This window comes from Anabrus simplex, chromosome 1 (assembly GCF_040414725.1).
Source record: "Anabrus simplex isolate iqAnaSimp1 chromosome 1, ASM4041472v1, whole genome shotgun sequence".
Lineage (NCBI taxonomy): Eukaryota > Metazoa > Arthropoda > Insecta > Orthoptera > Tettigoniidae > Anabrus > Anabrus simplex.
The window spans coordinates 1,679,305,211-1,679,332,855 of record NC_090265.1 but is presented as its reverse complement, the minus strand read 5'-3'; the positions used below and the strand labels follow the sequence as shown (position 1 = coordinate 1,679,332,855).

Genomic DNA, 27,645 nt, shown 5'->3' with positions numbered 1-27,645 from the left:
AATTATTAGAATACTGTATTATTTCTTATTTTATTGTAACCATCTTATTTAGAATTTCATTATATTTAATTTTTTTAAAGATTTAGCCCATTTTTCCCTCATATAAATTTTGTAATTTTAGACATGATACTGTGTAGCCTTTTGGGCTTATGCCGTGTCAAGAAAATAAGGTGAAATTCTTTACGTTTTACAGAGAACTGTGCTCTGCGTCCTCAGAAGAAATCTTGACTGTCCATGAGAAAGGTTCTGAGGATGCAGAGTACAGTTCTCTGTGAAATGTAAAGAATTTCACCTTATTTTCTTGACACGGCATAAGCCCAAAAGCCTATACATTATCATGTCTATAAGTACGGCCGTGAAAGCATCAATGGCAACATTTTGTAATTTTATCTATTATCTGTTTAGCCTCTTGACATTTGAGTAAGGTCTTTACTAGCATCATTACATCATAAGTAAAATGAAATAAAAGAATGTAATGTGGAGATTGTCCTCGTCCTTCAGTATTTTCATGTTTGTCCTTGCCTCCTTTTTGTATTGCTGCTACTTCCCATACTGATCTGTCATTGTGTTCTTATTTCCTTTCCAAGTTCCTATCTTTGATTTGTCACTTGTTTGTTCTTTTCTGTTAGGTACCAGTACTTCTAGAAAATATGGTAACTATACAGTCAAACTTAAGAAAAATCATAGTTCTATAAAAACCCTGTATTTAATTTGATTTAACCATGTACAATACATAATGTATTCAGTGATACTTTCGTTTCAAATTTATGGTGTCCTTGTAACTCTTAATTTTGTCCATTTTTGCTTCCGCACTACCATTAGTAATAGTAGGAAAGAAAAGTTTGAGTTAGTAGGCCCAAGAGATATTTGTTTTACAATCTATAAAGATTTTCTCAAAATAGGAACTCTCTCTGACTGGGTAAAACAACTGAGTGCAATTGAAATTAGGCCTAATTAGTTTTACAAACTAAATGCATCAAAATGAGGTAATTAAGTGTACTTATAAACCCAGTACTTGATGTAGAGTAGGATGGCATACCATTACTTGTTTTGAATACCAGTACGTTCCACCATCCAGCTACTTTTTGATAGTGACAGTTTAGTCCCAGAACTTTTCAACATAATTTGTTTGTTTCAAAACTTATATTTAAATTTCTATTATGGTATATTGAGGAATACATAGTAGTCAGTACAACTTCAGTTCATGTTTTCTGTGAATATTATTTGTGTGGAGGGAGTGATAATTTTCCTGATGGTATGAAACTTCCTGCAGCTACTACAAACACTCTTATAATATCAACTGCAGAATGTGAGCAATCATTTAGTGCAATGGAAGTAATTATAACATCTCTTAGAAATTCACAATCTCTGTAAACAGCAGATAGTTTGATGCTTATATCATTAGCTTGGCATCTACTTAGTGGCTTTGATGCTGAATATTACCCAAAATAATAGTTAAAATGGTCATTGTCATGCAGAGTATCAGCATTGACCAGTGCCTACAGACAGATCTGACACCTATGACAAGGAATACATCTGGAAAATATTTTAAAGGTATTCTGCATGTATACTCAGCTGTACAAAAATTGGCCGGCAAAGAAACGTTTAATTTTATACATTCTCAAATTGCGCGGATATTCATAAACTGTGGATAGCCAGTGGCCAAAGAAGTGATACTTAGAATCCTATCACCTGCACAATATGTTCATCCTATTTCAAATAAGAGGATTTTGAAAGAAAGTTATCTTCTGCGACAGCCAGTTTTTGTGTGGTTGAGATATAATAATATTTTGTTCAAGCTAGAATTTATATAATATTTAACCAAGAGAGTGTTTTAGTGAATATTATGTGTCAACTGGGAAAGAGATTAAACCATCTTGCCAGTTTTTCTTGTATCCCACTTCAAGCACTACTGTGTGAAAGCCTGCAAAGAAAATATATAAAGTGACAGCCAATATGTATAAAAATCATTCTACAGCAACATCCTCAGATTAATACCAGTTTCTAAGCATGAATGAGCTTCTGATCTGATGTACATTCTAATTTTAAACACACTTTCACTGATGATGATATACTAGTGCAGAGAGGTAGTGGTTATTCTATGTGCAACTGGATTACATGCTTTTTATCTGCTTGTGAAAGCTACGAACAGAAGTGAGTGAAGACTAGTCTTTATACCTTGCTCTCACATCTAAACCTTCTGATAGAGTGCTGAATTGGGAGGAGTATGAGTTTGTTCTACACAAAGTATTTCTATAAGTAGGCTATATGTAAACTGTAAATAATGTTCCACTATTATCTCAATACAGTATTACTTGGAGAAGCCATTCATAAATATTTTATAACATATTAGTACTGTTTTTACAAGTTTAATGTTCTTCAGTACAAAATCTGTTTTAATGCTTTCATTAAATTGTAAGTGATGGGACTACACTGTTATGTACATCTTTTAAAACAAAAATCATGGCTAAATTCTATTTAATAATATAAATTAAATTATGCTTTAAATATTAGGAAATTGTGATTGGCTTTTAAGGGTATGGTCATTCTATAAAGCAAATAAAATTGAATTTTGAATGCATCTAATTGCTTCAAATTATTTTCTATCTAGCTGTAAGCTGCTTCTGGTGGGTTCATCAGACCATGCTTGTCTACACTATGTGCTCTGTTGACTGGGGGTTACCTTTTTGCGACTCACGCCGCTTCTTGGCCCTCAGAGGCTCTTCTAGCCCCTCCAGGCCTTCTTCCTCCTCACGCTCGATGGAGATGGAACGTTGCCTAAGGTTCGATTTGTTGTTAAGTGGAACTGTGTGTTTTTGTTATTTAGGAGAAATGATGGAAAGGAAACAAGAAAGAAAAATAAAATATGGTTTATCATGTTTGCAGTAGAAGTTTTAAAGCATAAGAAGCAACAGTTTTCAACATTTCTCACAAGAGCAAAATAAAGGGGATATTTGACACAATTAGTCTCTTATAATTACATAGAGCTATTATAACAGAATATTCAAAAGCAACATAAGATTAACAAAAACATTTTACCTCATTTCCATGACTGGTATTCCACAAAATCATGCTCACACAAAGACTTTAAACCTTCAAGTTGGATTTACTTGTATATGTAATTCTCAAATAGCTGTAAGCACATTATGACATTCTGTTGCTACTTCAAGAAATATAATTGTTCAGCTGTGCAGCTGTAGAGTATAAAGATGATGTTGATTCTTGTTTAAATGGTTCTAACATCTAGATCATCATCTCCAGAGTATAAAGGATGGAAAAGCAAACTCCTTCAATGAGGAGTATGTCAATTAAAGGGTGCCTATTAATATCTCACTTCTGTAAAATAGTGTGTGGGGTAAGTTGCTACTCTGCTGTAACATTGGCATTAAAAAGATTGTACAATGAATTGACTCCTGCTGTGATGTTTTCTTACTTGATTAACTGCTGCCTATATTTTAACGGTCTGATGAGGTATGTTTCTAGTTAAATGGAAAGACAAACACAGACACAGTTGTGTATATTGGTCTGACCAGAATCCTCATGCAGTCATTCAAGACGAATTAAAAGTTTTTGGTGTCATAGTCACGGGGGGCATGTGTAGTACTTGTGTGCTTCGTTTGTATTTTTTTTAGGATACTGTGAACGTCTTTGGTTGTGGCACCATACACAACCATTAACTTGGCTCAAGGGAGATAGGGTAACCTTCTGTATTCCTCCACTTGAGTAATTCCTGTCTGGCGCGTCCATGTTGCGGGGGTGGGCACCCTACACTTCAGTAGGTCAGAGTGATAGGGTGGCTGAGTTCAGTCAGGACCCAGTCTTGTGGGGTATAACACGGAACCCATGCCCAGGGTTACGGGTGAAGACGGAAGTGAAAATCACTGATACGGTGGATCTGGCAGAAGAGGCAAATATCTGATCCCTGAGAACTGACCCAGGGCCTGTTGCCTTGCAGGATGATAGGGGACTATTAAAGGCTAAGGGAGATAAACCTGACAGAAATATCTGCAATTGCCCTAAATGCAGATCAGTATTGGTTGGTCGGTCGGTCAGTCGGTTATGAGGAGGGCAGAAAATAATACAAGCGATCAAAGAATGAAGTAGATAGAAAGTGCGGGACAGCTAAGAAGAATGGCTGAAAGGCAAGTGTATGGATATTGAAGGTTGTATGGTCTTAAGAAAGGTAGATGCTGCATACAGGAAAATCATGGAAACCTTTGGAGAAAGGAAAACTAGGTGTATGAATATTAAGAGCTCAGATGAAAAGAAGACAAGGCAGAAAGATGACGGGAACATATCCAACAGCTGTATAAAGTAAAAAAGTAGATGATATGGATCTGGAACAAGAAGAGGCTGCTGATGCTGATGAAATGGGAGACCGAATTTTGAGATCAGAATTCAACAGTGCTTTTAGAGACCTAAATACGAACAAGGCATCTGGAATTATTGGTGACAAACCCTCAGAATTACTGAGTGCCTTAGGAGAAACCAGCAAGGCGAGGTTATTCCATTTAGTGTGTAAGATGTATGATACTGGAGAAATGCCATCCGATTTTCAGCAGAGTGTTGTTATACCTAATCCCAAGGAAGCAGGTGTTGACAAGTGTGAAAATTACTGCACTTTATTTTAGTACCATTAGTTTAGTATCTTACATCTGCACAATTTTAACAATTATTATTTACAGAAGAATAGAAAGAACAAGTTGAAACTGAGTTGGGAGAAGATCACTTTGCCCCCCAAAAATTGTAGGAACACTTGAAGCAATCTTGACTTTATGTCTTATCTTGGAGAACTGAATTAACAAGGACAAGCCCACACATATGGCATTCGTAGATCTAGAAAATGCATTTGATAATGTTGACTGGACCAAGTTATTTGGGATTCTGAAGATGATAAGGATCTGATACTGAGAAAAAAGTATTATTTACAATCTGTACAAAAATCAGTCTGCAGTGATAAGACTTGCGAGCTTAAAAAATAAAAAAGAAGCAGCAATCAAGAAAGGAGTGAGGCAAGGCTGCAGTTTGTCCTCTCATTTTCTGTGATTATATAGAATAAGCAGTAAAGGAAATCAAAGAGGAATTTGGAAAAGGAATCACAATCCAAGGAGAGGAATTCAAAACGCTGAGATTCGCCAATGATGTTGTTTTATCCGAGTCTGCAGAAGATCTGGAGAAACTGCTGAGTGGTATGGGCAGAGTCTTCAGGAAAGAGTACAAGTTGAAAATAAATAAATCCAAAACAAAGGTAATGGAGTGCTGTTTAACAAAGTCAGGTGATGCAAGATATATTAGATTAGGAAATGAAGTCTTAAATGAAATAGATGAATATTGTTATTGGGTAGTAAAATAACTAACGATGACAGAAGTAAGGAGGATGTAAAATGTAGACTAGCGCAAGCAAGTTAGGCCTTTCTTAACAAAAGATGTTTGCTCACTTTGAACATTAATATAGGAATTAAGTTGATGTTTCTGAAGACTTTTGTCTGGAGCGTGGCATTACATGGAAATGAAACATTGACAATAACTAACTCATAAAGAAGGAGAATAGAAGCTTTTGAAGTATTGTATTACAGAAGAAAGGTGAAGGTAAGATGGGTAGATCGAATCACTAATGAAGAGGTACTGAATCAAATTGGTGAGAGGAGAATCAATTTGGCTAAATTTGATGAGACACATCTTAAGGCACCCAGAAATTGTTCAATTAGTTTTTGAGGGAAGTGTAAGTGGTAATAACAGAAGTGGTAGACCAAGGTACTAATATGACAAGCAGATTAGGGCAGATGTAGGATGTAGTACTTACGTAGAAATGGAAAGAGGATAGGGTGGCATGGAGGGCTGTTTTAAACCAGTCTACTGATGACTCAAACAACAGAAAGGACTGCACACAAATAGACACTTTCTTACTCAGGTGTAGTATACAATAACTGCTTCATACAAACGTTCGGTGGTTTGCCAATATAGCCAGTTGTCAGACTACTTCATTTAACCTCTGCTCTTCATACTCCGTCATATAGGGCTCTACCCCATACATAATATATTTATAGTAAAGTTGTTTTTAAACATGTGTATTATAATGACCATCATGAATTTCAAAGGAATGTTTTAATTTACTTTAGCTGAAAATTATTTTCCCCTTAACCATCAAAAATGAAATACTGTAAATACATACTTTACAAATGAAGTTCTTGGTAAGTTCTACTTCATGAGAACATTATTTTTTTTTCTAATTTTTTAATATCTTAACTGCAAATAGGAACTCAAGCAGAACAAGAGAAATGTGTGAAGTAAAGCAAACTTGAAGGTTTCAACACATAGGCATATACAGTACAACAGAGAACAACAGAACAGAGCAAAGCTACAAATTACTCTTATAGCAGAGAACATAAAAGGAAGGAGTATTTACAACACATGTTAGTAAACAAAACACTTATACAGAAATCTTAGACAAGCCAAATTCTTTCATAATGTTGATAAAGTATTATAATCACACCAGCTCTTGTGTACCAATCAATAAAGCAATCAATCAGTCATCACTGATCTGCATTTATAACTGTTGCCCAGGTGCAGATTCCCTATCATTTGTTTACCTAGCCTTAAATGATTTCAAAAAGAACTTGGAAATTTATTGAACATATCTGTTGATAAATAATTCAATTTTCTAATTTACCTTCATATAAATATTTGTCCCACTTTGTCTTCTTGAATTCCAACTTTATATTCATATTATAGCCAGGTTAGGTACATCCTGCTACCATATGCAACAGTACACGGTACTACCTGCGACTGTCTCGCCAAGGGTTGGGGGGCTGTTACAAAACCTGCAATGCCTATGGGCAGAGGAGTTCACCCTTAGGGGACTTGTTGAAGCCTTTGTGTAGGACATGACAAATAAATTCAACAGGAAGCTGCTACCTTGTAGATGTGGCAGGGGACTTCTAAAGGCTAAGAGAGATAACCCTGACAGAAAAGCTTCTCTAACGTTAGGCCTAGAAAGTCAGTTGGAGAGTAACTGAAATAGTTTTTAACACTTATATGAGCCTCGGATGCAAACAAAGAACTCAGAGTAGACAACACCCGTGGACCCATACCAGGTATGATGGTTTGCAGCCTGATAATAGACCAGACCTTGCGATTGTGCAACAACCCTGGAGAAGACAACACACTCAAATAGGAACAATCAGTGTACTGAGTTTAATTGGGAAATGTGAAGAATTAGTGGACATCATGGAGAAAAGAAAAATATCAATCCTAGGATTGAGTGAAACTAAATGGAAAGGTAAAGAGATTAAAGAGTTGAGGAAGAACTATACCCTCTACTGGAATGGTAACAACAGGGAGCTGAGACTGATATTGTCAAAAGAGTTAGATGTGTAGAGATCCAGTACATCAATGAGATGATTATAAAGGCAACAGTTCACCTAGGAAAAGAGATGCTGACACTGGTGCAAGTGTATGAGGGGTTGCAGTCAAGATGAAAAGAACACATTTCTCGAAGACCTAGAAGAGAACGTCAGTGAAGAAAGGGCAGTCATCATTGGGGACCTCAACGCACAGCTCAGGACAGACAGGAACGGCTATGAGAATGTAACGGGACATGTGGCCACGGGAAAACAAATTCAGAAGGGGAACATCTCATAAACGTCTGCATAGGAAACTTTTTGGTAGTAAAAAACAGTTGATTCAACAAAAGAGTCAGTCAAAAGGTTACCCGTTACAGCTGGGATGGAAAGAGCAAGACAGTCATTGACTATGTTATTACAGATAAAGAAAAGACTTGTAACTGATGTCAAGGTGATTCCAAGCGAGAACCTCAATAGCGACCACCAGTTATTAGTAGCAGATCTGAAAGACATTAATGTATCAAATATAACAACCAGGAAATTACCTAAGATTAAGGTGTGGAAACTACAAAAGATTGGAAAGAGGAGTGACTATCAGGACTGTATAATAGGACAACTATCTACAGAAGAAGCAGGAAGACAAGTGCAAGAATAAGGAAAAAAGAGACACTCTGATGGAATGAATGAGTAAGATCCTCAATAAAGGAAAGGACCATAGCACAAAAAGAATGAGATAGAGAGAAATCCAAGCCAGAACAGGTAAGGGATAAGGGAAAGATCAGAGACCTCAAACAAGTTTACTGGGACAAGAAACTGAGAGTTAAAAGAGTAGTAGAAGAGGATAAAATAAAGTGCTGGGAGAAATTTACTCAAAAAATGGAGGAAGACAGCAGAGGTAATATAAAACTATTGTTCAGAATGATCCAAAACAAAAGGAATTGAATTGGAACCATGAAAGCAACTGAGGATCCTAACAGAAACCTGGCCAGGAAAGAAGGGGACGTCAGAGAGGTTCTGAGGAATCATTTTGATCACCTATTGAACAGGACAGAAGTAGATCAGAGAACAAAGGAACCAGCTGTTGAAACCTACACAGAGGAACCTCCCATTACATGGGCAGAAACAGAAGTAGCCCATAAGAAGATGCCGGAAGGGAAATTCCCAGGAATCAATGAAGTCAGCACAAACATGATTAAAGCAGCAGGAGTCCAGGATTTATGGTGGCTACAATGCAGTTTGGAAAAATGACAAGATACCTACTGATTAGAGCAAGGGTGCCATTATTCCCCTATTTAAGAAAGGAAATCACCTAAAATGCTCCAACTACTGGGGAGTAACACTTCTTTCTCATGGGCTCAAGATTCTTGAAAAAATCTTAGAGAGCACATTGCAAGTCATCTTAGAGTGACAGTTAGAAGAGGAAGAGGCCTAACAGGTCCGCAACAGACCTAATCTTCAGTGTCCATATGTTAATGGAGAGATATTGGGAAAAAGGCAAAGATCTGTTTATGGTTTTCCTTGATATTGAGAAGGGAGAAGGCATATGACACATTGCAAGAGAGGAGATATGGGAATGCCTGAGATGAAGGAATGTGAGGTGATTTGGGCATGTAATGAGGACACTGAAGGACGTCATTAACCTGCGATCACTCGCGCTATGAGGTTCAATCTAACATTTTTACCAATTTTGCTTTAATTGGTTTGTCCTTAGCTTTGAATCAATGTCCATTTGAAATGCCTTATTTGATCCTTTGAGCATGCCAGAATGTATTTGTGTAGTAGCTGTGGTATTTGGGAAGGGAGGAAAGAGTGGGGGGAAAGCGCACACACTTGTTGTGTTAGTTGCTATCTCACAGCGCGAGCGGTTGGGTGTGTCTAACCAGTGAGTAGCGTTAGGGGAGATCTAACAGTGTGAGTGATCATGTGTGTGTGATTTTCTACAATTTGATTGATTTTTATTGTTATCGCTGCCAATATGATTGAAAGTCAAAGCCAGCAAATCATTAGCTGGTTGTTAGAAGAAGAATGTATCGAGGAACCATCTCCATTGTCTGACACAGATGATGCTAGTGGACACAGTGAACACGTCTATTTAATTTTATAAAGGAAGTATGGTTTATATTAGCAAGAAATTATTCATTATTTACTACTGTGTTTGGAAGTTGTTTAAAAAAGCTTGCATTGCAACAGAAAATTAAAAAACACAGCCTAGAAAAGATACCTAACTCAATTAAAGGAACAAAATATAGCAGCTGAGACTTGAACAGTCAATGTGGTAATTAACTCCTATTGATCAGGAATATAAGGAAAAAGATTATCGAGATGAGAACCAAAATGGGATGGAAGATTAAGACTGAAAAGTAATTGCACCATCAGATTACACATCACCACTGTCCTTAGGAGAAGAAGATTTATTGTCCACAATGAAGTCCATGATTTTCAACAACCTGAAGGATCAATATGATCATTATGAAGCTGGCAGAAAGGAAAAGTTACATATTGGGTCTGACTATCCAGTTTGAGATGCATACAAATGACCTAACTGAGGTGGACGAGAAAAGAAACATATTTACCAGACAACTGTACCTTTTTATAAAGAAGCATACAATCTAGATGCTACTGACATTAGTGGACTAAAGATTGATGTGAAGGTCACAATTCATATGGAGACGGTGGATAATTGAAAGTTTTTGGCATCCCAACAATGGTATTTCAGAATCTAGCAGGATATGAAACGCTCAGTTGTAATTCTCAGGAATCACTATATTCTAGATAAGGAACTTCGATGACAACCTACTCACACCTTCTTTTTATCAACACTGATACTTTGTGCAGCATGTTCTTGTTTTCGTGATTAACAGATTCATATTCGTAAATAATTTTCACTTAAATATTTTACATTTATTTTTCAATATGCTACTCTTTGTGCCAAACTTTTATACCATATATTTTTAAATACCATTTATTGGCTTTGTCTTAAAGACAACCCCAAAATAGAGGAAGAATAAATTCTCTCTATTTCTGTCTCACTATCAACACAGAGAAAACAACACTAATGGTTTTTAGTCGAGGAAGAGAGAAAGCTATTTTAAAACGGAATGGTCAACATATTCATCAAATTGGCAAATTTAAATACTTTGGTTGTTGGATATCAGGTGATTTAAGCCCAGATCTCAAATTAAGATCTGTAAAGAAATGGCAAGATTAACGTTCAAGAAAATGAAGGCTTTACTGTGTGATGACACCTCAAATTTAAAACTGAGACAGTTCATGGTTAAATATTATTTTAGGTCAGTTTTGCTTTATGGAGTTGAAGCTTGAACTTTGAAAATGACCATCATAAAAAGGCTGGAAGCTCTGGTTTCATAGAAGAATGCTAAAAGTCTCTAATGTACAGACATTGCAGAGAGCAAAGTCTAAAAGAGAACTGCTGTCCACCATCAAATGCAGAAAAATTGTGTACCTGGGGCATGTGTTATATGGTGAAAGATATGCAGTATTGCACCTAATTTTGAAAGGCAAAATTGAAGGACAACAAGGAGTAGGCAGAAAAAGAACGTCATGTCTCAAGAACGTTGAAGACTGAACTAGAATAAGAACCATCAAACAACTCTACCATGTTGCTGAGGATAGAACAACACTGTCCATATTGATTGCCAACGTCTGAGAGACTGGGCACAGTATATAGAAGTAGAAGAAGATATCTATCTAGAAGAATATTTTTGGTTTTCAGGCGTTAGATGAACTGGGCCTTAGCCTACAAGTCTTCTACAAGCCTACAAGTATCCTAAAATTATTACTGGCATATGATTGAACAGTTCTTAGTTTTCTTTACAATGTTAAAATTTTCTGGATTCAGTACATGAGCCTGCTGATCAAATTAAATGGATCTATAAACCTGTCCAATGTAACACAGAACACTGTTTTGGAGACAAATTCTTCTCTACCTCCTTTGAGATATCTTGAAATTTATGCAAGATTATATCAAAAGACAATATCTGTAAATCTTATCTATTTTATGCTTCTTATCATTTCTGACACTGATTTATGATTGAGTAAAGCCATGAGGTTGTCTTGGGAAAATTAACAGTAGTGGTTTCCCGTTGCCTTCCACTGACCCCCAATTCCACTCTGCTCACCGACCCAGCTTCCCGCTGGGGTTGTTACCCAACCTTCCACTGGGTTGCTCGGCTTAACAGGGGCACCACGTGTAGGTAGGAAATGGAGAATTGTGGCAGGTGCTAAAGGAATTTGGGGTTCCACTGCATTTAATATCGTTACTGAAAAGCCTGTATAAAAACCACGCAGCAACCATAAAGATGGATGGCGATCTCTCAGGCATTTTCAATGTGACAAATGGAGTAAGGCAAGGTTGTATATTATCACCTCAATCTACAACATCTATGCAGAGTGTGTTATCAAAAGAGCTCTCAATGGTTGGAATGGTGGAATTTCAATTGGTGGCAGAAAAATTAATAACCTTTGCAGATGACACTTCCCTCATCGCTGGTAGTGAAGAGGAACTTCATGACTTGCTTACAAGGGTGAAGAACACTAGTCTTCAGTATGGTCTAGAGATAAACATCAAAAAGACCAAACTAATGGTAGTCGATCGGCAAGGTGAAGTCCAACTTACAGGATACGTAAAGGACCTGGATATAGTTAAGGAATTTGTATACTTGGGGTCTGTCATCAATGACACGGGAAGCTGTGATAAAGAGGTAAAAAGACGTATTGTCTTAGGTCGTGCTGCAATGGTTAAACTTACTAAGATCTGGTAGAACTGGGCAATATCAAAAGCCACGAAGATGCGCTTGGTAGAATCACTAGTGTTCTCCATCTTTTTGTACGGCTGTGAGACCTGGACCGTGAATGCAAAAGACAAAAAGCGCATTGATGCCTTTGAGATGTGGTGTTGGCGGAGAATGCTACGTGTATCCTGGACAGAAAAAAGAACTAATGTTTCCATTCTGGACGAACTCTGCATCAAGAAACGCCTATCTTCCCGTGTGAGTGAACGTTACCTCCAGTTCCTTGGCCACATTTTAAGACGAGATGGAGAGAACTTGGAAAAGGTAATTTTACAAGACAAAATTGAAGGCAGTAGACCACAAGGAAGAACAGCAAGCAGATGGATAGATCAGGCGAAGAGGATCACTGGGCTACCACTTCAGGTCATATTAACGAAATGTGAAAACCGCTCGGGACGGAGACATCTTGTCAAGGTTGCAACAAGGAAATGATGGAGTTGTGAGGTCACGACACTCAGTAATGAGCACAACGACTAATGATGATGAGGGATCATTTCTGAATACCGAGTTTAACCATTGTATCTAACTTTATCTGTGCCTGTACAATCCCTGCAAAAAATTATTTTAGGTAATCTTATCTGTTTACATCACATGGCTCTACCATTTGACACATCTAATATATCCAGCATTCATGTTTTGAGCAAGTTTCAAAATATACAGAATATTTTATGTGTGTTTTGAAACTATTTCTACAGGTTATAAATGAATGAATGAATTAATTAATGAATGAATCGATCGATCGATTAATCAATCAATCGCCACTCATCTTCATTCTGGGTTACTGCTCAGGTGGCTGAATCCCAAAGTTGTACTAGCTCTTTCCTCATGTCTGTTTCAGAAAGGGTGTGATCTATGAATCAACATTTGAAAGAACTGATATAAAAATTTACCAAAGCTACTTTCATACCTTCGTTTGTTTGTGATGTCACAAATGTTTTGATGAGCGTGTCAGTGGTCTGAGTATAGAGGGAAAGTGCGTAGCGCAGCGATTGAAGTTCTGGACTCTTCTCCAAGAAGGTTTTCTTCAGCCCATTCCCTCCAGCATGGAAATACTGTTTTATTGTGTCCAATGCCACATCTAACACAGCACACTGTTTTGGAGACAAGTTCTTCTCCACCTCCTTTGAGATATCCTGAAATTTATGCAAGATTATGTCAAAAGATAACATATTAAATATTAAATATATGACCAGATGAGGTACAAATCTGTTCTCATTCAGCATAAGTTATTTTTGGAAAATTGAAAAAAATAAATATAATTATTTCTAAAGATATAAGTACATATCAATGCCCTGGAGGTAAAGAGTGCTTTTTCTTGCTACTTGTTTAAGGTTGCAGTAATGCAAACTTAAGTTTGTGCTCAAAATAAACTTTCAACATATTAGGTTTTATTCAGTACATAGTACATCTCGAAGAGGTGTTTAGTACAGGACAAAAATATTTACTGATTGATTTGTTGTTTTGGATGATTTGTGGCAGTGTTATTTTGTAAAGTACATGCTTTTTAATTATTCTTTCATCATTTTTTATTCTTTGATTATTTTTCTATTATTTATAAATCATGTTATTAAACTGAAATACTTTTCTCACAATACAACTTTGCAATTCTATACTTTTCTCACAATAAAACTTTGCAATTCCATTACAAATGTTAATGTAGAGATTTATTTAAACATTCTGTTAGGGTACTGACAAAGAAGAATGCTTTGTATACAATAATGAAAACAGTTACTGAATTTGCTTGCATTGAAAAGCATCAAGAGAAATGACGAGAGAAAAATAATCAAGGAATAAAAAATTATGAAAGAATAATTCAACATTATGTACTTTACAAAATAACACTGCCACACATCATCCAAAACAACAAAGCTAACAGCAAATGTACATGATATTGATTAGAATATTTACAGTTTCATAATGTTACCACTGGCATAATTCTCGCACTTTTTCTTCAAATACTACAAGCAAAATTTGGGTATGAGAATCATGCCACCGAGCAAGTGGCCACATGGTTTGGGTCACATAGCTATGAGATTGTATTTGGGAAATAGTGGGTTCGAGCCCCACTTAACAACTGAAGAAGGTTTTTTGTAGTTTCCCATTTTCACACCAGGCAAATGTTGGGACTGTACCTTAATTTTTTTTGCTATTGGCTTTACATCGCACCGACAAAGATAGGTCTTATGGCGATGATGGGACAGAAAAGGCCTAGGAATAGGAAGGAAGCAGCCATGGCCTTAATTAAGGTACAGCCCCAGCATTTGCCTGGTGTGAAAATGGGAAACCACGAAAAACCATCTTCAGGGCTGCCGACAGTGGGATTTGAACCCACTGTCTCCCGGATGCGAGCTCACAGCTGTGCGCCCCTAGCCGCATGGCCAACTCACCCAGTGTACCTTAACTAAGGCCACGATTGCTTCCTTGCCACTTCTAGCTCTTGCCTATCCCATCATTGCCATAAGACTTATCTGTGTCAGTGCGATGTAAAGCAAATTGTAACAGAATTTTGCCAGTAATTTGATTGTTTTGGGAATATTTTACAGGGTAACCTGATCTCCATACAGCTTGGATTGTTTTCGTTTGTCTACCTGTTAACCCATTTCTTGATACAAGGTCAGGGATGAAGTGAGATTACTTTTTATGGCATGTTTTTATGGCTGGATGCTTTTCCTGGCAGCTGGCGCCAACCTTAGTTGAGTAGCTAATGAAGATGAAAGTAAAGAGGTGGTGGAAGGAATCAGCTGTGGCCTATGAACTGGAACTGTGCCAGAATTTGCCTGAAAGTGAAATTGGGAAACCACAAAAAGCTACCGATTGTGGGTTTTAAACCCACGTGCCCCCCAAATGCTGAGCTTGGCTCCATAGCCGTAGGGCGTTAACATGCGCAGCCACACCCCTCTGTCTCCATACAGCTTGGATGATGTTTTAAATTTAATACCTGATATTATTAACAAATACTATTGCTTTTACTGAATAATATTTCAGTTATGCTGATTTGCAAAGCCCATTAAGTGCGCGCACCTCTACTGCTTTTCCTGTCATATCGACCGGGTTTGGATATCTTGACTGAAAGAAAATTAAATCGCTCAATATGGTGCTGCATTAGGTACCCAGTACGGTACCTACTGCAAATTAAAATACCGTACTGTAATATTAAAGTATCATAGATAACTTACCATATCTATTCATCGACACTGCTATCGGAATTGGGAGAACTAGTGTCATCGCCTGAATCTGCGCCTTTCTGTAAGTACTAGTAGGACCTTCACTTCCATCAAGTGTATTTGAGATTCTTCTTTTCTTGAAACTTTTAGAAAATGTGTGATGAAATCATATTCTGTGCATACAAAATCCAGTCACACAAAATTTTTACTGATAGCATACGTGTCTTCCATCCTGGAGTAAGAACGTGCACATTTTTAGGCATCCAATTATGCAGGTTGGCCTTGATTGTCTTATTTATGGATATATTCAAAAGCTGCAGTATAGATGTTAAGACCACCAAGGATTACTGCCAGATCAGTCTTCATGTCAGTCAACAGCTGCTTCATGTTATCAGATAAATATCCTAGAAAACTGTCCATTACGAGAAGAGCTCGGTGTCGAAGCTATGACCCAGGTCGATACCTCCGAACTGTATGATCCATTTCCAATCATTTACCATGGATATGCCCAACCAGCCTTTCTCTTGAACACAAATATGTATTCCCTCAGAAAGTTTAAGCTTTGGCACCAATCTTCATTTAAATACCGTATAACACATGGAGGTAGTGGAGAGTTTTGGCAGCCCAGCCATTCGCTGAATGTTGACACTATATTGATGTCATTGATGAAAGAGACAATTGGGGCCATTCATCTTACATTATTGAAATAAGTGACCCAGTTATCACCAATCAGTTAACATTATCTACCAGCTGAGCTCAAACCTCTTGATGTTTGAGGCATGTCCAGCACTGGCCAGTAGCAGCATCTGGCAAGAGAGCTGTGTTTCCTCATACAGACAGACTTAATTTGAACTAAATGATGATGATTGATTGATTCATATATCGATTACCATCAGGAATTCAAAAATATTAGCGACCTTTTGGAAGCTAAGCTTAGAAAGGCTATAATTTCCCAGACTTCACATTCAGCTGACGAAGTTTGTTCCTTTTCATCCACTGATGTAGGAAAGCAAATAAAATTGCCAGAAATGAAGCTCCCTACAATGATGGAACATTAACAACTTGGCTTCACTTCGGAGACACATTTAAGAACCTGACTGTTGATAACAGTGGTCTGTCAAATGTTGAGAAGTTTCATTATATGTTATTCTCAGTTAAATGAGAAGCCAAGGATGCTATTAGGAATATTGGCATTTCAGACTCCAATTTTACTGTAGCTTATGATCTTCTCGTGAGTATGTATCACTCGCCCAAATTAATAGCTCTTTAATATATCAAACAGATCCTAGAATCACAGGGTAAAACATGTTCATCTGAAACAGAGATACACCAACCCGTAAATAAATTCTGAGGTAGCATTGATGCCCTGATCTTCTCCTTTACAAGCTCTTACTGTTGCGAGTGGACAAGAAATTGAGACTAGAATTCATAAATAAACATTCTCATTTTAAAGCTGTAGAGTTTAAAGAACTTGATAAGTTCTTGGAGAGGTGCTGTCAGACATTACAACTTTGTGCCTCCAACCCCTCTCTCAGTCTAACACAAAATCATCAGACAGGTTCAAGTTCAAAAATTTCAGCTCAACAGTCATACATTGCTACGTCAAAGTTGCATTTGCTCATATGGACATCAGCTTTATAAGTGTCCAGATTTTCTTAAATTAGACTGTGATGAAAAATTCAAGTTAGTAAAGAATAAAAATCTATGCAGCGTTGTTTCAGCTTATCCCACACTTGAAGGGGATGAACATCAAAAGTATCATTCAGATTATGTAACAAATATCACCACACATTGTTGCATCGTGAGACTGACCATATCCTGCAAATCAAAACAACAATCCACAGCAATCATCTTATCATTCTCTAAGAAGCATGCCCAAGAATCAGATACTTCTGAGTATAGCTTTAGTAAGGGTCAAGGATGCTCAAGAAAGATTCTATTTAGTTCATTCCATACTGGACAATGGTCTGCAGAGTATCTTTATATCTGAACAAATGGTGCAACAATTGAAACAGGAGAAGAAGAAAGAAAGAAAGAAAGAAAGAAAGAAAAAATTGCAAGCCTTTGGTGAACTCCCATCCCAAGTAGACAAAGTGAATATTGAGGTTCACTCAACAGTCAACGATGATCACTTCAGCATGGAATGTATTGTTCTTTCCAGAATAACTGGCAATATCCCTGTCTCACATATCAATTACAAAGACTGGAACATTCCACAAGATGTCACTCTTGCTGATCCTGACTTTCACATCCCTCAGGCTACCAACTTACTGGTGCACAGTTTCCTTACAGTTCCTGAAACCTGAAAGAAAAATCAACAAGGGTGCTCATATCTACAGAACATGCAGCTATAGAGCGTTTTAACTTTAAATTACAGTACAGCGTAGATGGAGCGCGCTGTTGCGAAATCGGCTCATGAAGATCACGCTTGTATGACTCAAACAGAGCATCACAGTTCCATATTTTTCATTTGCAATTTTAAGTTTGTTCATTCATAAATTAATATTTGTAGGATGGTAAAATAAATACAACATACCTTAATCACTGGCGTTGCTCTCAGACATTGGACATACACCTTCTATCATTTCTGCAAGGCCTGATGTTCTCACTTTAGATGAACCGAGTTCGGGAGATGAACTTGAGGATGATCCGGACGATAAAGAAAGTCGTATTAAAATCTTTTCATCATCAACATCATCCTGTAATTCGTCCGCTTTCCACAAATCTCTTTCATTTTTCTTTACTTCATTCACGTAATTTGCTCAATTGTCTTATGTTCTTATACGCAGCAGTTATTAAATTTTCCATATCATTTTTCTTGAATGATACGTTATGATACTGATGTAGTTTTTCACCTGGGACCACACCATCTCAATAGGGTTTAACTAGCAGTGATAAGGCAGGAGAAGTAGAATCTGCCAACCTGCCGCTTTTGCCATTCATCTATTCTCTGCATATAATACAGAGCTCTATTCTGAGAAGCGATGTGCAACAATTCTCGCTTGAGCATCCCGTCCTCAATAGATATCTGTTTTTTACGTAACCACTGTACGATGTCATCTTTTCGCCAAGAAGCCACCGGCAAAGGTTCCAACTTACAGGAATGATAAGCGGCATTATCCAGCATGATCACGGCACCTACAGGAGTGTTCGGCAACAGTTGTTCCGAAAAACACTTCTCATAAATTTCACCAGTCATTTCTTCGAGGGAATCCACCGTGTTTTTACGGCATAAAAATGTTAGTTCAGCATTTGGAACAAAACCATGGTCATTATCCGCGTGGACTAAGGCAAATCACGGTCCTCGGCTTTTCGGTGGCCTAAGTCCCGAACTCACCCCTTCAATGGCGGCCTGTCGTGCACTTTTTACAGTCATATCCTTCCATTCTTTTGTCACTGTCTGCCCAATATTTACCCACGATTCATCTGTGTAAATTATAGCTTTATTTTGTGCCCTCAAACATTTTACCTCTCGGTGATGTATGTCCCCCCTATTAATAATTTCATCGGTTGCAATGAAAGCTGCTTTATTACCCCGTCTTAAATAATGGAAGCCTATATCATGTAAGAAGCAATACAACGTAGTTTTGGAAAATCGTGGCAAAGAATCTTCTCCATTTACCACACTCAAAATCACGTTCAGTGTTGGTGGTATGTTAGCAAATAAAAGAGAGTGAACTATCTGACGCATTCCACTTCGCACAATTTCATCATATTTAATTTTCCTTGCATTTTTCTACCATCCTTCTCTGTTTTGATATTATTTTTTGGGAGTTCGCAAAAGACCATGTGTGTGTTCCTTCCTTATAGCATAGATTGTTCTTTCGGAACAACCTGTAGCTTTAGCTGTTTTACTGACTGCGCTGCTCATATTCATAGTCATTATAATATTGCATTCTTTTCCCCTGAGTTTACCTATGGAGCGTTTCTTTTTAATTTGACGATTCATTGTACATCCTTCTGCACTATTTCTTTGAACTAAGAACCCCCCGCATGATCACGAGCATGAGCACGAACTGACAGCTACACAGACTACACAAACACAATAAACACAATCCACTTGTCCTCAAGAACTATACATTTATCACTGATCTTGTCCGGCTCCATGGCTAAATGGTTAGCGTGCTGGCCTTTGGTCCAGAGGGCCCCGGGTTCGATTCCCGGCTGGGTTGGGGATTTTAACCTTCATTGGTTAATTCCAATGGCTCGGGGGTTGGATGTGTGTGCCGTCTTCAGTATTCATCACAGGTAGGGCCCCATTCTTATAGATGCGCAGGTCGCCTATGCAGTATCAACTCGAAAAACCTGCACTCGGCCTCTTCAGAGGCCACACGCCATTAAATATTATACATATATCAGTGATCTTTATTTAATCAATCTTATAATACTGATTAAATGAACACCACTGCACATGGCTGTTAGTATATTTAAAAGCTCAGCCAGACGAGTCACTCGTGAAACGTAAAGAAACGAGACGTTCTCCCTGTCATAAATTAAGAGATAACAAGATAAGGACTTGAGGTATGATTTAAAAGTAACTTCCATATCCGAAGACCGTTTGCTTTGCTTTAACCATGCCATGATCCTTCTGCACTATTTCTTCGAAATCCCCATGCACGAGCACGAACTCGCGAACCACACAAACGAAATACACTTTCCCTCAAGAATTGTACATATGTCACTGATATGTATTTAATCACTATTATACATACTACTGACGAAATGAGAACTGCACTGCATGCGACTGTCTGGAAATGTTAAAAGCGCATGTTTGGGAGATCACTACCGGTACTTCAGCCAGCCAGACAGCTGGCTGAGTCACGCGCGAAACCAAAATTCAAGGAGATATTCTTCCTGTCACAAATTAAGAACTAAGCAAGATAAGAACTTCAGGATTGTTTTAAAAATAACTTCCACATCTGAAGACCATTTGCTTTTCTTTGACCCCCCACGCAAATTCAATAGGAAAGATGCTGGCCAGCAACTGACTTTTTTGTGCCTGCACATAAAATTCCCTGAACATGACTGAAAATAAACGCATATACTGCATTTTGTTATCATTTAAATTTAAAAATAAACTTATCTACATTGAGCTGAAATATTTCTTTACCAGCAGTGAATAAATTAGGAAAATAATGAATATAAAATAGGAGTTGTGACATGATAAGTTCTATGCAATGAAGATTTTGCATTTGATGAAACTTTCCATTATATTACCATTTTTCACACAAAATTATTTTTTTACATTTTTTTTTTTGTTAATGGCATCAAATGCACCTTGAAATTCTGTACATAACATGTTCACCCATTTTAACCGATAACATTCTGATTTACGGATATTTGGCAAACCCGCTGCATTAGAGTAGGACAGCGCTACCCGCAAAACATGGGAGAAGGAAAGAGACGGAATTATCCCATTACTGCTGTACGGCAATTTAAGGTTGGAACGCTCTATAGGATGGATTCTCAGTGGAGAATATTTACAACTCTATCGAGAAAGGGATGATGAGACACCAACCAAATTGTTCTTCATCAGGTCTGATCTCATCTTAGAAATACAATTTCAGAAGTTCTCAAGCCTCGAGAAAGTGAATCATGTCACACACTCATTTGAAGAGAAGCAATGTGAAGCCCATTTCAAAGACACCATAAGAGGAGATGAAACTGGAAGATTCATTAAGGGAGAGCTGAAACTTGGAAACTCAAAGCAGATTGCCAGCCTGCATTTTCATATCTTAGCAAGGAAACTACAAACTCAAGATGACCTTCGTCGAAATTACATCACCTTCGTGAGAGAGTACCAGATTCTTGGACACATGACGGAACTTCAGCCAGAATCCAAAGAAGGAGGAAGATATTTTATGCCTCATCAACCGCTTACCAAGATCTGATCTATAGGAACATTGGTTTCCGCAATATTGTCAGATTGATTTGATTTATCAGATGCCGAAATTTTATAATCATATTTTTGCAATATCTGACTTTGCCTGCCATCTAGTGGTTTTATTCATAGACTAGTCCATGGAGTACCTGTTCTAGCCATCAGATATCTACCAAAAGCTTTTGTGAATAAACAAAATAATATCAAAATGCTGGTTAGTAAACAAAATTGAGCCACTGTTCATTAGAGGAGAAAATGATGAATATTTACAAGGTTATTTAAGGGCAGTTTGTGAGCAACAATGAAGAAATTATGGTATCTGACTTCCTAGAAAGTGATTCAGATGCTGAATTAAAAATTGAATTTGTAATTACTGACTTGGTGAAACCTTCTCAGCATTCTTCCAATGCATGTGATTCAGACAACATCCCAGGTACAGCAAACTCATTCAATTATATTTCATCTGGCCTTTCTTCATGTGAAGGTGAGACAGATAATGAGGATGATTACTACTGAGAGTGATATTGTGAATCATGGTATGGATGAGGATCCAAATCAGGTTCTGAACAATTTATCGTGGAGTAGTGTATTAGATGGAGATGTTCAACCGTTGACCCCGACCCTCAAATTTTATTTGATAAGAAACTGACATATATATATTTTTGAATTTTAGATACTTTTGGAGAATATTAAAGCAGTATTTGGATTTTATAAATATTGTTTTGTAAAAACCTGTAAAAATGAACATTTACATATGGAGTTTAGAATTGTTAAATAATCTGTAAGACATGTATCAGTCTACTGATTAGAATCAAATCAAATTCAGTATTCTGTGACCAATGGTTCACCTCCTATGAATATTTTAATATAAGTGAACAAATATTATGAAATTCGCTTGACATTTCCTGTATACATATGCAATTTAGGTATAGCACTAAGAGAGTTAAATTGATTTACTAGGTTGACATATCCACTTCAGTAGTTAAACTTATTTTGACCTAAACACTTTAAAATACATCATGTAATTCTGATACAGTTGACTCAAAAATATATTCATACTAATAGGCTTACAGATATTTAGAGAAAATTATTAACTATTGCAACGTACCATAACACCACTTAAGGCATTCTTAACATCCTGTTTTCCAGCCATGTGGTTCTTGAAGAGACGGGACATATCCTCAATCTTGGCATTTGCAGCCAAATTCTTGGCGTTATCTGTCAAGTTCTTCAGGATCATCTGAAATAATATGATAAAGATTTATGAGTTCATGAGTCCCTTGCCCTTTATTTATCTGGGTTATAATAATACTGCAATATATAAAATGTACAGAATTTCCTTGCATAAATTAAGGATGAATTATACATTCACATATTTAATATTTGTTTCCTATACATATTATACACCCTATAGAGATCTTTTGCCCCTACTTGCTCCATGTGATATGAACCTCCATGTAATTGGAATGGAGGAAGTGTAGAGTGTTGAATGTGAAGAAAGGAACGTTAAGGACGACACAAACACCCAGTCCCCAGGCCAGGGATATTAATAATTTATAATTAAAAACCTCTGACCCAGCCAGGAATCAAACCCGGGGCCACCGGGTGACAGGCGGACACGTTGCCCCCTACACCGCAGGGCCGGACACCCTGTACCTATGTTATTGGTCTTGTCGAGAAGCACTACATAACAAAAGTTATAGAGAATAACATTTCCAATCATTTATGTCTTATTCAGTTTTACAGTACTGACTATGATAAGAGTAGTGATGTTGGTGATTGTTGTTTTAAAAGGGAGTACAACTAGGTAACCGTCCTCTATATAACACTAAGCAGAGAGATAAAATGGAAGGGGTCCGATACTTCAAAAAGTTAAGATATTGGCCTAAGAAAAGCAGGGGCTACAAAGGGCATAAAAATGAAAGATACCCTAGGCCTCCACATGTTAACACCATCGGGGTTGGGTAGGATAGATGAAAGTGAGGAGCCTGGCACAAGTAAGTGGAAGCAATGCCAGAACACAGCTAATGGCCCCTTGGTCACAACCCACGCTCTCAAGTTCAGAGTCTGTCTCTTACAACAGGTAGGGGATACCATGGGTGTTATTCCACCATCCCTATCCACAGGGGGATAACTATGATAAGAGAATTCTTGAATTTAGATGAATTTGGAATTTTGTTCTTAGTCTATACCATTGCCGAGCATTGCTGACATGGAAATATTTTTCAGTTGTGTCAACTGGCGATGGTTTTTGTCATGATTGTCGTAAGGTGTAAAAATGCATGGTCATTGGTCGGAAGACTAAATGTGAAGGCCTACAATATCAAAAGCTCATAAATATGATCAACAATAACACTACATTGACCATTGTTTGTTGTAATGTGCTTTGTCTCTTCTGCTGTCACTCATCTGTGATGAGATTACTGCTGCATAACAAGTATAACATTTTGTCTGAATATTGGCAGGAAGTAGCTGGGGAGTTAGATAACTTTCTTCTTTAGCATGCCATTTCTCTGGTTCATAAATTTTCTGATACTATTGGTACGTGACACACTGGCTCATCATAGTATTCCAGTACCTGAGGCACTGATGCAATGAGCAGTGTGGCCACTTAACAGAATATAATGGCAGAGCAGTGTACATGGCTGTTGCTGCCTGGTTATTCCAGCTCTGGAACTTGACATTGTTAGATTGGCAACATAATACTGCAATAATAGTTAAATATTTTATATTTAATGTCCTCCTAAATATAAAATATGTACCAGTAACTATTATTGTAATTCACAGTTCAATACAGACCAATAATCATGAAATTCTTATCTTTTGAACATAGTACTGTTTGTTAAAAGTGAGAAATAATGCAATTTTTCATTTGATCAACTATTTCATATGATAGCATTGCTTTTAATTGTGACATTCCTACTGATGTCATTGTAATTACGCATGTTGATTTCAGTTGGAAAAAATCACAAAGACAGTCTTCCCGAGGTTGCGAAAAAGGCAGATGGAGAGTAAGTGCCTGCCATTATAATGAAAACTACCCAACTCAATTGTGACTGGCAGCAGGCAAATAGGTCTGCCATCATAATGCAAACTCCCCAAATTGATTATGACTGAAAGTAGGCAAGAGGGCCTGCCATTTAAAAATTCCCTAACCCAGTCTTCACATGAGAAAATACTTTCTCGTCACGTTTCTGAGTAATGTTAAGAGTTATGCAGTTCAATACAGTATTACTAACAATGTGTACAGTACATAACCTCGAATTCTGTATACAATGTGGAATTCCATAGCAAAGCACAGAGACATCAGCTAGAAAATAAATAAATTAAAAGCTGGGTAAGTTAAGAACAGACATGTTAAGTATAAGAAAGGGAGTTAGGATTCAGACATCGTTGTTAGATCGGGTCAGCATATCTAGATTGAGGTGGTTCTGGCATGTGATTAGGATGGAGCCAACGAGGACAGCTTATGTTAACATGGAGAGGCATGTGGCAGAAAAACAGTTGGTAGGAGGACAAAGAACCCACTGGATGGGCATCATATAGCTGGATCTTGCAGCTAGGGGAAGGGTACTAGATGACATCATTTGCAACAGAATGTATCTTGGTGAGACAGAGTGGAAGACACTTTCCAACATTGCTCGGCAAAATGGAACTGTAAAATGATGATGGACTTGGAGAGAAAAGCGACAGCTACGAGGAAGGAAGGGAAGTGCCACTTGTGTTAAATTGTTTAAGGTGGATCGCAGCTTGCCAGAAAATGACCAACACACTATGATTTTGGAATCATTCACCATACATAGGGCACTAGGAAAGTTCTGCAATGTGAGTGAACACTTAAGGTTTTTTCAAAATAATTTCCATCACATTCAATACACTTCTCCATACGTCGAAACCAGTCACTGAACCAATTCTGCCACTTTTCTTCGGTTACATTTTCACACTCTTGATCCCATGCTGCCAGAAGCTTCTCGTTGGATGCAAAATGCTGCCCTTTCAGCTTCATCTTTACTTCTGAGAAGAGTGCAAAGTCACATGGGGCAAGATCAGGACTGTATGGAGGGTGATCAAGCACAGTCAACCCTGATCTGGCAAGAAAATCCATTGTTACATTAGCACGATGTGCTGGAGCATTCTCGTGATGCAAGAGCCAAGTGTTAAGCCATGACCTTGGATGGAGATGCTTGAGAGCCTGTTTGACGTGAGTCAGACAAGTCTCATTATACCACTTCGCAGTAACTGTCCTTTGTGTTCCTAGCATAACCAGAGTCAGGATGGCCCGTTTAGTGAAGAATACTGCAATCATATTTTTCTGCACTGACCTTGACTTTGGCACAGTCACAGGAGTACCCTCATCTCCAAACAGCCGTACCTTGTTCTGCGATTTTGTTGGGACATTGTAATAATAAAGCCAAGTTTCGTCATCTGTAACGATGCTATTGACGTTACGCAAAGTCCCATTTTCAAACTGTTTTAGCATTTTTTGGCAGCATTTCACTCAATGTGCCCTTTGTTCCTCTGAAAGTGAATGGGGCACCCAAAGGGAACAAACCTTTCTAACATGGAGATGGTTGTGTAGAATTGAATGAATAGCTGATGCAGGGATGTGGAGGGTCTCTTCTACCTGCCGAAATGTCAACCGCCATTCTTGCTGCAACATATTCCTCACAGCTTCAGTGTTTTCCTCGGTCACCGATTCAGACGGTCGCCCCGAACAAGGATCGTCTTCAACCCCAAAATTTCCCCTCTGGAACTTTTTGTAACAGCAGAAAATTGTTGTCCAATGTGGACAGTCTTTCCCCAGCACAGGAGTAATTTCCTCCAGGCACTGGTCAACAGTCAATCCACGAGCAAAATTGTAGTGGATAATTGCACGATATTCACCTTTAGACCACACTGACATCTTAAATTGCTTTCAGTCCCACTGCTTGGTAACAACTGGTGTGAAGATTGTGCCTTGCTGTCTTCTAGACTGGTTTTCACCCCTCACTATAAGAAGGGTGTCCAGCCAACCGTTGTTTACGTATTGCAAAACTTTCCTAGTGCCCTTTGTAGCCCATATGCATGAAATGTATGGTGTCAAACACTTAAACTGTGGACAGACGTTGACTTGACTGAATCGTAGTCTCTAGCCTGCGAAGCAAAAAATATTTGTGAAGTATTTGCTTTCATTACTTCCCCATTAAAAGTGGCAAGAATTTTCAAGATAGATATAGTTCACAAAGCATTCTCAAGATGGCAGGAAAGGACATGATATCTTGTAAAGCAACTTCCTTGCAACTCAACAGAGCACATTTCATGTTCTATCCCTGATCGATATGAGTCAAAAGCAACGTACGTCGGTCAGTTTCAATTATGAAACAGAGATGGCAGGAAAACACACAATTTCTCAATTCATAAGGCACAAAGAGATCCCGGGAAACCACAGTGATGCATCTGTAATAGGCATTCTGACTTCCACCTGGACTGGATCTTCATGGTATATCAAACCAGATGAATGAGTGTAGTCCACTGGACATACAATTAATGTGAGACGGGCTTGAGGGGTTAATGGAGAGATTAAAAGAGTTGCCAGAACTCTTGAAAAAATTGACTGACTGTTGCAGCTCCTCAGGTGTGAGAGCAGGTGTGGCAGCATCATCTGCTTATTGGAATTCCAAAACAAATCTTAGTTAGCTTTTGGGAGTGAAGTCTAGCCAAATTGAACAGTCCCCCATACTTTCTCGAATACATACGATCGTGAATCTTCCATTTCCAGAATAGTCAGAACATACTTTCTAGAATACATAACTAACAAAGGCCAACACATCCTGTTCAAAAATTCATGTCACAACTTTCTGGACAGTTCTGGTAAATATAGAAATGAAATCTACTACTGTAGTTACAAATAAAATATGTTACCAAAATATTTACACTGTACAGGTTAGGTACCAGAATGGAATACAATATTGTAGCACAACACTCCAGATCATACAGTAAGTACTACTTAAAAAGATTTACAAGTAAAATCTTCTACAAACTCTTTCCGCTTCCAGTATATTATTCTACACCTGTGTCACTAATTGTTTGAGAGAAAAGGCAGAATGTATACTTGGTGTGTCCTTGAAACCAAGGCTGTGCATCAGGAAAAGGGAGACAATGATTGGAGGAAATTTATGTGTTCTTGGGGCTTATAATGCTGATGGGGATAATGCACAAACCCACCCAGCTATTTCACCAGGGGTGGAATATAGAAGCCCCACATTCTCTCAAACAATGACAAGGGACAGGTTTCAACTCATTTTATGGTATTTACATTTTGTTGATAATTCTGCATGGGATACATATATGGGGCCTAAAAAGCTTTTCAAAATTCAGCCTTCTCTGGAAATTATACATGAGCATTTCCAACAAAAATATTTCTTGCTTATTTTGTAAATATGCCTGAAATAAATGGGTACCAAATG

At 37.8% G+C, this 27,645-nt stretch overlaps 1 protein-coding gene across 1 annotated transcript in view; it reads right to left on the bottom strand.

Annotated features, from left to right (window-relative positions):
- The window catches only part of unc-13, a 312,040-nt gene that overhangs the window by 47,249 nt on the left and 237,146 nt on the right, over positions 1-27,645 (bottom strand). The window contains exons 24-26 of the mRNA XM_067138400.2: positions 22,308-22,439; positions 13,062-13,287; positions 2,684-2,806 (exon numbers count right to left, since the gene is read on the bottom strand). Of these exons, the coding sequence (XP_066994501.2) occupies positions 2,684-2,806; positions 13,062-13,287; positions 22,308-22,439 (481 nt within the window). The remainder of the gene's footprint in view (positions 1-2,683; positions 2,807-13,061; positions 13,288-22,307; positions 22,440-27,645) is intronic.